This window comes from Trachypithecus francoisi, unplaced genomic scaffold (assembly GCF_009764315.1).
Source record: "Trachypithecus francoisi isolate TF-2019V2 unplaced genomic scaffold, Tfra_2.0 Lachesis_group3, whole genome shotgun sequence".
Classification (NCBI taxonomy): Eukaryota; Metazoa; Chordata; class Mammalia; order Primates; family Cercopithecidae; genus Trachypithecus; species Trachypithecus francoisi.
Window position 1 is genome coordinate 12292437 of NW_022681468.1, and position 10873 is coordinate 12303309.

A 10873-nucleotide genomic window follows, 5' to 3' on the forward strand; every position below is an offset into this window, starting at 1 on the left:
GGGCTGGAGACGGTGCTGGAACCCAGCTGCCTTGGTGGCCCTGGCCACAGGGTCCTGCCCAGAGAAATGCATTTGCCAGACATCACCGAGGCTCAGGGCAAACAGAACCACATCCCATCCACCTGCCTTGCCCTGTGGAAGGGATGGTTTATTCTCACAGACTCTGGGTGGGTCCACTCCACATACTCAACCAGTCTGAGCTGGACCACCTGGGTCAGAAAGGTGGGGAAACTGAGGGCCAACAGGGTGAGGATTTGCCCGAAGATCCAGAACACAGAGCCTGGATGCAAAAGCAAGAGCCTCTGGGTCTGCAATGTGCTCTGTGGCCACAGCCACTGTCCTGGGAGAGACACAGGCCACATCTCTGTAGCCACAGGAGGGGGCAGTGCCTCACTGGGCTCTTCTGACCAGGTCCCTGTGGAAGCCGCCCTGATGGTGCCTGCCCTTCCGTGGCTTTCTCAGCCCCTGCTCTGGAGCAAGGTACTAGCCCTGCCTGAGGCAGCTGACTGCCCACACCCTGTCCCCTCCCCATAAACCTGGGTAACCTGCTGGAACGGGACTTGGAGCTCCTCATACCTTGTGTCTGGGACCAGGTCTGCCAGGGGAGTCTGGGGCAAACCCCGGAGGGACAGGCAGAGGACGCATTTATTGAGTGTCTACCAAGTACGAGACACTGAACCAGGGTCTTCGTGGCATTGTGCTGTTTACTCGGAACAACCACCCTGTTGTGGAAAGGGCCCGCCAGGGGCAGAAGTTCCAGAGACAGAAACTTGCTCCAAGAGGTTGGATGCTTTGCCAGAGGCTGCACAGCGCCAGGGTGTGGAATGTCCAGGCCCTGCCCATCTCAGTGCCGCTCCCCACTCCCCACGGGCCAGCACTTGCTGTCCTGGACTCCTGAACCTTCAGTGTCTTCCTTGTCCCCACTCTAAACACAGAACTACTCACACCCAGCCCTCCCCTGCCGCATCCTCCTGCTTGAAACAGATGAGCAGCCCTGGGAGGGCTATGGTTTCGTGGGGTCGACGACCTTGCCCAGAAAGAGGACACTCTGGGTGCTGGTGGAAAAGATCACCACAAGGAAGGGCCGGTTGAACCGCAGTACATGGCGATTGGTCTGGGCAGAGAAGAATTTGACTGCAAAGCCGGTGGCTGCTGCAGCCTCGGTGCCAGCCTCATCCACATCCAAGGTGGCCTTGTGGAAACTCTGGGAGGAAAATCACAAGCATTAGCTCCAAGCCAGCAAGAGAAGGGGCCTGGACAAGACTGCGAGAGTCAGAAACTGCTAGGGAATAACATTGCCCCTTATAGCCTGCAAGGTCACTTCTTGGGGATAACACAGCAAGAATTTCATTTGGGAGGATTTTTGAGCTGGAGACCTCCTGCCACACACAGTCATGGCAGCTCTCATTAAATGAGCGCTTGCTCTGTGCTCGGGGCTTTGCTTGCATCTTATTTGATCTTCATAGCCATCCTATGAGATCAGCAGTATGATACCCATTTTAAAAGTAAGGAATGTAAATTCAGAAACTAGTACCCCTTCAATAACATAAGAGGAAGAACCAGAATTCAAGCTCAAACCCAAGGCTCTACCCCCTCGCACACTTTTCTTAGCAGAAGTCTTGAGTCTCTTTCTCTCATCTACGAAGTCTCCCTCATACAGATGCACCCAGTGCGGCCTCACCTGTGTCTCTCCTCTCTGTTTCCTCCTTTTTTTTTTCTTTTCTTTTTCTTTTCTTTTCTTTTTCTTTTTTTTTTTTTTTTTGAGATGGAGTCTCACTCACTCTGTCACCTAGGCTGCAGTGCAGTGGCCTGATCTCTGGACACATTGCAACCTCCACCTCCCAGCCTCAAGTGATTCTCCTACCTCAGCCTCCTGAGTAGCTGGGATTACAGGTGCCCACCACCTGTCACCACACCAGGCTAATTTTTATATTTTTAGTAGAGTTGAAGTTTCACCATTTTGGCCAGACTGGTCTCAAACTCCTGACCTCAAGTAATCTGCTTGCCTCTGCCTCCCAAAGTACTGGGATTACAGGTGTGAGTTACCATGCCCGGCCCCACCTCCATTTTCTATCATTGCATGTATCTCTCTCTGAAGATGTTGTGTCCCTGACTCGTCTGGGAGAGCTGTCTGAGTTGGGGGGCTGATTCAACACTATATCCCAGCACCGAGCACCACATCCAGGGCTGGTTGACTGGTGGATGCTGATGTCTGCAGATGACTGAACACACTCAGGCTCTGAGACTCCATGTGGCAGCTTGGGAGCCCCATCACCTGGCAACTCCCATGGGCACAAGTGCCCCACCAAGTTCTCTAGGGGTTGATGACTTACTTTGGATGCCTCCAGTTTTCGCTCTTTGGTGATGCCAGATAAGTCAGCCCACTTGGAGAACAGATCCACGAAGCCCAGCCTGGGCAAAATCTGATCTAGTACATAGGAGCCAGAAATGGAGAACTTGGGGAAATGCAACTCTAGCTTCTTGTAAAAATTCCTGAAGGGGGCATTGGGTTAAAACATTAGATTAATGAACAAGCCAGGATCCCTGCTGGGCACAGCCCTCCTTGGTGGCCCTCTTTAGCTGGCTATATTCCATCTGAGTTCTATCCCCACAAACAGCTTTGGCTCAGACTACCTACCTCCCACAAACGGGTGTTGAAAGGCCAGGTTCCTTTGTCCCCAGGGCCTGCTGTCTGTGGGATCTCATGTCCGTGGTAGCCCCTCTTCAGAGATTGCTTTCTGTGGGTGTTCAGGTGCCCAGGGAGACAGATGTAAGTCTCGCCAGGTGGCAGTTTTGCCCTTGCCTCTTATAGCCCTGTGAGTTTTACTCTTTGTGAACCAGCTAATTTCTTTGTATTGGATTCCCTCCATCATGAAAGTTGTGTGATTTTTCTATTCACATGTCCCTTGGGCTAGGATCCTTTTCTTATATATGGTTGAAGACTTTTTCCAATCATAGCCAGCATGATGGGAAGCCTTCCTGTTAATTCCTTGGGTGGGTGGATGGAGTTTTTTTGAATCCCGCTATAGCAGCTTAGTCAACCATCTGGGCCAGAGGGGCTACCTCTTCATTGCACAGAGGTAACCCGCCAAGAGGCAGAGTCACTTGACCCAAGTCTCGTGCAGTGGAAGAGCTACGTCTAGAACCAGGACTCTGAAGTCCTACTGTGGTTCTTTTTTCCCTAACGAGGGGAAGTCATAGTTTAAATACAACAGGAGAGTTCATCATTTAAAGGAAGCCCATGGAAGGTCTCAGAGCAAGTGAGAATTCTCTCATAATTTGGCAATCACTCCCTATTTTGGGGCACTGTCTTTCATTAGAAAGGTATATTTGATGGATAGTACCTTAGATTCAGCCCCCATAGCACACTGATTACCTCTTCTGCAACAAGTTGTTCCACCTCATTAACATCTCTGGAGTCAAAACCTCTTCGATCTCCCTCATTTTGCCTTGGTTAGGGAGAATGAAAAACACGGTTGCGTCTCCTTTGTAATCCATCCGTAGCACTGAGCAGGGCAAGTATCTGTCATGAAGATACCAGTGGTGCTCCTGGTCCTGCAGCATCATGGGCACCTGGACTGTTGTACTCTCATCAACATAGAAGTCTTTGGGAGTGGTCCTTGAGGAAATGAATGGTTTCTCCCACAGGGCTGAAGGGAAGATGAAAAGAAGGTACAGGACATCTGCGGGCCACAGAGTCAGTCCTCCAGGCAGGGAATGCCACCTGGTGTTCCGAGCTACTGAAAGAGTCGCTCCAGATCCTGCCCTATGAGCTCATCACGTTGTCCCATTTTGACCATTCAAAACCTGACATGCCTGGGGAATGGATTCCTTAGGCCTCATTTAAATTTAAAATGAGAGATAGCAGAGGATGTTCATTTTCTAATATGTGAATAGGATTGATAGAGAAGAAACCAGGGATGCTGGAAAGAGGGGCTTATTGTTAGGTAAGCATCCTTGAGAAGGAGGGAGGAGATGGCAGAGTGTGAGCAGAGGGGTTGGCCTTCCGTGAGAGGTGGGTCACTACTGCCATGATGAGAGGAGGATGTCTGAGCTTGTGGGTTCAAATGCAGGGAGGTGAGTAGATTTGGAGGTGAGTACATTTGGAGGTGAGAAGATTTGGAGGTGAGAAGATGAGAGATTTCCTGTTTAACTGATTCTGTTTTCTCAATGAAGAGTGAGACAAGATTTTTAAGTGAAAGTTGTGAGTGGGGAGGACATTTGAGAAGGATGAATCTGTTATTTTAGTTGTTTTGGAGAGTGGAGATATATAAGTAGGATTACTGGACAGTGTAGAGAGATCAATGAAGATTTGCATTCACAAATATCAAGTGAGACCATCAGTCTAGTTGGATGTTTTTCTTCAACCACATTCAGCTGCTGCATGCAGATGTAGACTAATTAGACCTTTAGGTTTAAGCAGGTTTGCAATTTTGGAGGGTAAGTATGATAGAGGGAGGGAAAACCAAGGAAGTTAAGACTTCAGAGTATTTGCAAGGAAGTGACCACAATGATGGCCATGCAGTGTGAGGAGGGAAGCAAGGACAGCAAGCGATGTGCAATGAGGTGATGGCAGGCAGGGTGAATGGACTGAGGTCTCCATGCCAGGAATTTTGGTCCAGGGAAAAGCAAGGGATCTGGGATTCTAATCAATGTCTTCCTGACAGTGAAACCCGTACTACTGTTTCCCTTCCTTCCTTAGTTAATTTTTTTTTTAAGTTTAAAAGTTTTGCTATTTCAAAGCAAAGCTTCTTTTTTGGAGGTGGAGTCTCATTCTGTTGCCCAGGCCAGAGTGCAGTGTCACAATCTCAGCAACCTCCACTTCCTGAGTTCAAGCAATTCTCCTGCCTCAGCCTCCTGAGTAGCTGGGATTACAGGCATGTGCCATGAAGCCCGGCTAATTTTTTTTTTTTTTTTGTATTATTAGCAGAGACAGGGTTTTACCATGCTGGCCAGGCTGGTCTTGAACTCCTGATTTTAAGATACGCCTGCCTTGGCCTCCCAAAGTGCTAGAATTATAGGTGTGAGCCGCTACGCCCAGCCTCAAAACAAAAGTTTTTTAAAAAGTTTTCAATAGTGCATGAAAATTCCACATGCAAATTACATGGAATGACTAATTTGGCTGAATCATTAGGCTGAGAGTTGCTCCCTAGAATTTTGTTCCCTGTAAATTCTGGGTTCAAGCTGGTTAGAACTGTGAGATTTCAAAGTAAATTGCTCTCTGAAGGCCCTGGTGGTCAGATATGATGATGGTCAGACTCAGCAGAGCTCCAGTTTGCACCTGCTTGTCTCCAAGCTCCTTTTCCCAACTCTAACCCCACTAAACAACAGCAGCCCCAGGTTACCACCAGAAACTACTCAGTGATGCTTCCCTCCATGGTGGCACTCTGATGGCTGGATGAGCTTGGCATATAGATTCCCCTCCAAGCTCTGACTTGTCCGCTTGCATCGACAACTTTCTCTCTGTCCTTCCAACTCTTCTTTCCTCTAGACCTTCACTTTCCCAGCCACAGTTGTGTGGGGTCTAACTCCTATAACAATCTCCTTACCATTGACTTGAGATGGCTCTCCTTCTCTGATGAAACCCTGACTAATCCACACTGTACAAAATTGTTTGCACACTGTGATATCAACTGTGTGGACATATATGTGTGTGAATGGAAGGTAAGGAAAAGATGCTAAAACATTAACATTTGTTGCCTCTGAGTGGTAGGACTAGAGATTATGTCTACTTTCTCCTTTATGCTTTTACATATTTGTAAAGCTTCAAAATGAGCATTGTTATCATTAGATGAACCATAGTTGCTATTTATTGAGTACATAAAATGGTCAGAGGTCGACAAACAAAAAAGTTTGTAGAGATATTAACTATTTTAGGCATTGCAGATCATTCCATCTCTGCAGTAATGAATCAATCTGCCATTGTAGCACGAAATCAGCCACAGACAATACATAAATGAATGGGCCTGGCTGTGTGCCAATAAAACTTTATTTACAAAACCAGTGGCTGAACACATTTGGCCCAGGGGCTGCAGTTTGTCCATCTCTTTAGATCCTTTTAGGAGTATACACATGGGTTAATCATTTGATCCTCAAAGCCAACCTTTGAAGTAGAGATTTGTCTCATCCCTGCTTTGAGCAAACAAGCTGACTTGTTTGCACTGTTGGTAGAGGCTGAGCTCAGATATGAATCCAGCAATTCAATTCATGATCACTGGCTCTAATGCATTTTGTACGTTACTTTTATTAAGAAAATGAATAAGAAAATATGTCTAAAGATAGGAAGGAATGGAAACCTCTATACTACAGAGCCTTCAACATACAACATTCTAACATTGCATTCTCTGAGGGCTGCTTAACTTTATCAGACACAACCTTTTTACTTACCCTTTTGTAAAAATATATTTAACCAGTCAACAAATTAGGGGGTTGGAGGTGGGGGTGTGGATTTAGCACATACCAATGATCTGACTCTCACCTTTGAAGTAAATGTAATTCACCAGCACCATCAAGACGTCCTTCTTGAGCTCACTGACCAAATCCACAATCTTCCCTCGAGTTTCCTTCTTGACATGGTCATTGATAAGCTGGATTGTGCCCACAGTGTCATAGAAGTTGGTGTGGAAGAGTTTGGCCTCATAGAAGGCCGCAGTGTCATTCAGGAATTTTGCAAGGAACTTCAGGCTGTGGCTCAGGAACAGAGCACTGCCCACGTGTGTTTCCAGCCCATGATCGGGGAGGCTGAGAGTGTGCAGGAGGTGCTGGAAGCCCCGGTGGATGTCGGACTCAGACAGCTCCGTGAGGTTGAAGCCCAGGCCCTCAAGGATCTGACTGCGGCTATGTGAGCAGGCCCCCAGGGAAAGCATAGCGTAGGCAGCCGAGATGCTCAGCGGGGAGAAAAAGATGTTCTTCCCCGGGGTCTCCGAGGCGATCAGGTAGTAGAAGCGGAAGGCAAAGTCAGCATTGGCAGGGGCGATCTTGAGGCTGGGGGACCCCTCACCTGTCTCCAGAATCTGCTGGTGGGAGCTGTTACTGCAACTCTCACCATCATGCTCAACGTGCAGCTGGCCATGAGAAAGGGCCAGTAGTCCAACCAGCAGGAGGAGCAGGTAGTTGATAAGATGCATCCTCTGCACTCTCAGGCCTATGGGAGGGAAGAGAATGCCCAGGAAATTCCCCCAGCAGAACACCTGGCCCTGCTGAGAAGGCGGGCAGTGGGCCAGCACCCAGAGATCGTGAATGACACCCTCAACTCCTGCAGATGAGCTTGTGAAAGACAATGGAACGCCCACCACCCTCCACATGTGTGGTGACAGCAACACTATTGGACGGCAATGCTTTAGACATACAAGGCACACTCCTGGCGTCCATCACGTCATTGTGCTTCCCAACCATGTGAGCTCTGCACAGCACTAGACTCCATTCTCACCCAACAGAGCAGGAAACGAAGACTCCCAAAGTGACTCACCCAAGTCACCTACCTAACAAATATCCTAGCCAGAACCCACATCCCCAAACTCAGGTGCTGCTTCTCCCACACTTCTCTTTCAGATGAGTTGATTTCAGTAGCACAGTGATTTGGCATAGAGGATGGCAATCATCAGAGTTTATTTTAGCGTCTGCTCCACAAACATCTGTAGAGTGCTTTATATCATTTACAAACCACTTTCATGCCATTTAGTTTGACCCTCCCACTCCTGTAGAGGTCAGTAGAACTGGTCTTTGTATTGTTACCCCGTACAGATGAGGACATGGATGTTTAATAAGTGTCCTCACTTATTAAAGTGAGGATCAGGACAAAGTTGTGGGGATAGAATTGGTACCCTTTCCATAATGAACATCTGTCCAAGATAGGATGCTCCAGTTTCTCCCCCAGATCTGCTCCTGCCCCATCAAATGGTCCCACCAGTATCTGGTTGTCAGGCCAAAAAACCTCTAGCCTCCTATCCACCCACAATCCATTTAATCCACTTCCGTGGACTGCAGGGTTGGGTTGATTTTATTTTATTCTATTTTTTGAGACAGGGTCTCACTCTGTCACCCAAGCTGGAGTGCAATGCTGTAATCATGGCTCACTGCAGCCTTGACTTCCTGAGCTCGGGTGATCCTCCCACTTCAGCCTTCCAAGTAGCTGTAACCACAGGCATGCACAGCCACACCCAGCTAAATTTTTGTAGAGTCAGGGTCTCACCATGCTGCCCAAGCTGGTCTCCAACTCCTAGACTTTCTTATAGGTTCTTCAGCCTCTCACCCACTCCACTGTTATGATCCTCAACCAGGGCTCAGAAAACTTTTTCTGCAAAGGGCCAGATAGTAATATCTGTGGTTTTGCAGACCACACAGTCTCTGCTGCCACTACTCAACTCTGCTGTGGCAGCTGGAAACAGTCTCAGACCAGACATGCATGAACAAGTGTGGCTGTGTTTCAGTGAAACTTCACTTACGGACACTGAAATGTGAATTTCATATTATTTTCCTATGTCACAAAATGTTGTTCCTCTATTGATTTTTCAACCCTTTGTATATTTACCTTTTATACTTATCACTTATATTTTATATTTATACTTTGTTTCTTGCATTCTTAGCTCATGGGCGGTGGGTCAGATTTGACCTACAAGCTGTGGTTTGTTGATCCCTGACCTAGACCCTTGCAGAAAACTTTCTAGTCTTTCTGCTCTCTGTTCTCCACTCAGCAGTTGGAGGGATCATTTAGAAACATACATAGGACCGCATCACTCACAGACACACCTCCCCTCCGGCATGAACTCCCCAAGATCACCTGGATTGGGAGCCAGAAGACCTTGGCCCCCAGTCAGTGCTGCCCTGTACCAGCTGTGTGTCCCTGGGGGAGGTTTTTCTGGGTCTCCAGGCACAGTCACCCACCAGTGCCCATGGATCCGAGGTTGGGGACTTTCTAGCCTGAGTATTTCTCACCTCTAGAAAGAGTGACCACAAGTGTCCCAGCTTGCCTGGGACTTTCCTGGTTTTAGCACTGAAAGTATGTCCTAGAAGAATTCTCAGTCTTGAGCAAAAAAGAACAGTTTGTCACCCTCCCTCTAGAGTCTCTCTCGTCTCCATTGTCTCAGAGGGTTACTCACGGCACAGTCTGTCCTGGAGTGGACCCCCTGGGTAGCTGTCTCAGCTCTGTCTTGTCAAGCCCAGGAGGACTGGTCAAACCACGCCTTCTCAGTACCACCCACTGTCTCCCAACCAGGTAATTATTAACAGGCCATGGGCACAGCATTGCCTAGACAAGGAAAACTCACCAGAAGTTACTTCACCCTCTCCCAAAAAGACACCCCACTTCCCACCTGGGGAACCCCAAGAGCGTTCACTTCTTCATGTTTGTACAGTGCATGGAGGTTCGCCTGGTGCTTGGTGCTCCCTGAGGGCCCCAGGAGCCCCTTGGAAGGTCTGGTCTCCACCCGGCCCCTCACTGGCTATGTGAAGTTGAGCTCATTTACTCCCTCTCTGAGCTTCAGTCATCCACCTCCTACCTACAACATGAGGGGCTGGATCATACGGGGCAGCAAGCTCCAGCGCCTTCATAGACCAGATAAGGAAGACTCCATGGTGCCACGGTGGGGAATGGTGGGGATGTGGGGAGAGAGCCAGTTCTCTACAGGCCAGGCAAGACCCACTTGTGGGCGGGGCCTTGCAGCGGGGCCTCCAGTTTGCAATCCTGGACTCTGTGATTTCTGAGGATAGAGTCCACTGAGATCTCATAGGTCATACCATAAGGACAGTACATCCTAGGGCAAGGGTGGCATGGGGTGGGACGAGGAACCTCCTTTGGCCAGGAATTCAACTTGCATTTTTCTTCTTTAGCCATGGAATTGAACTTGTTCTCTCCCCAGTAATCAGTGAACCTCTGCACCCTTGCACCTTATACCCTCCTGGGGCAGCCATTTCTCACGCCATGTGGGGAAGGACTGCAGGAAGCAAAGTGGCCTTGGGTGTCCTGACTGAGATGACCTTGACCATTTAGGCATCCTCTAGCAGACTTTCTGGGTGTGTTTCCAGCTTGCTGGGCCTTAAGGTAAGTGGAATATATACCACTGAGCAGCACAGTGGGCTGGGATCCCTGAGCGATGGAGACACATGGGATGGCAGAGCAAGCACAAGCACAGCCCTGGAGCCAGCTGGCCTGAAGTCCAAAATGGGTCAACACCAGGACAAGAGAGGAAGCTGGTGGGTCAGGCAGAGTGAGAGCTACTGTCTCAGTGGATTCTCGCTTTCCCTCACTCATCTCTCTCTTTCTCTTGCCTACACACTCTAGGAGTACTATGCGTGGCCCATTTAGAAATGAGACAATGTAAGCCCGAAGACATTGTTAGCTCAGATTCCAGAGTCAGGGTCTGCACCGGGGCCACTGAACATGAAGCTCATGTTCCTTCCCAGCACCTGCTGCTCCTCCATGCGGACAGACCTTTCCTGCCACCAGAATAGCAGCTCCTAGTTTGCTCACTGCTGTACCATGCACTAGAGCAGAATGTGGTGCAAGGGACATGCTCTATGGATGTTGACTGAGTGAGTCAGTGAGTGAAAGATGGCCATGGACTTTTGCTCTGATGGATGTGAAAATACATCATTCCCCTTACAATGGTCTACAGTCTGGGGTTTTGCTCTTTCAGTCTTGCTTCTTCAGTGAGTTAGGGGCTGATGCTACAGATTCCAGGGGTTAGCATGTACTTGGCTGCAGCCCAGGGGATGGACAGCTTGTCCCTGCCATGAGCACACAGTCACTGCCCTTTAGTTCCTGGTGCCTGCCCCGGGACGCTCTGGACAGAAGTTGGGCTTTGGCATCAGACAGGCTCCCTCACTGCTGAGATGTGTGACCTCAGGCAAGTCACTCCACTTCTCTGAACCTCAG

The 10873-nt window shown here is 48.9% G+C and overlaps 1 protein-coding gene across 2 annotated transcripts; it reads right to left on the bottom strand.

Moving 5' to 3' along the window:
* Positions 1 to 690: 690 nt before the first annotated feature.
* Positions 691 to 9199, bottom strand: LOC117071474 (kallistatin). Of its 2 annotated transcripts, none has more exons than XM_033191465.1 (5): positions 9099 to 9199; positions 6479 to 7144; positions 3377 to 3650; positions 2334 to 2493; positions 691 to 1204 (listed from the first exon to the last, which is right to left on the bottom strand). In XM_033191465.1, exons 2-5 carry the CDS (start codon positions 7125 to 7127, stop codon positions 1004 to 1006), a joined length of 1284 nt encoding a protein of 427 aa, XP_033047356.1. In that variant the 5' UTR covers positions 7128 to 7144; positions 9099 to 9199; the 3' UTR covers positions 691 to 1003. The 2 variants fall into 2 exon arrangements, with proteins under 2 accessions (XP_033047356.1, XP_033047357.1); XM_033191466.1 differs by having other exon boundaries at positions 8935 to 9156.
* Positions 9200 to 10873: the final 1674 nt, after the last annotated feature.

Excerpts from the sequence above, each read along its gene's own strand:
- LOC117071474 (XM_033191465.1), bottom strand. The coding sequence starts at position 7,127 with ATGCATCTTATCAACTACCTGCTCCTCCTGCTGGTTGGACTACTGGCC. Across the intron at positions 3,651-6,478 it reads GAATTACATTTACTTCAAAG|CCCTGTGGGAGAAACCATTC; the intron begins GTGAGAGTCAGA and ends TCTTCCCTTCAG. Across the intron at positions 1,205-2,333 it reads GAAAACTGGAGGCATCCAAA|AGTTTCCACAAGGCCACCTT; the intron begins GTAAGTCATCAA and ends TTTTCCTCCCAG.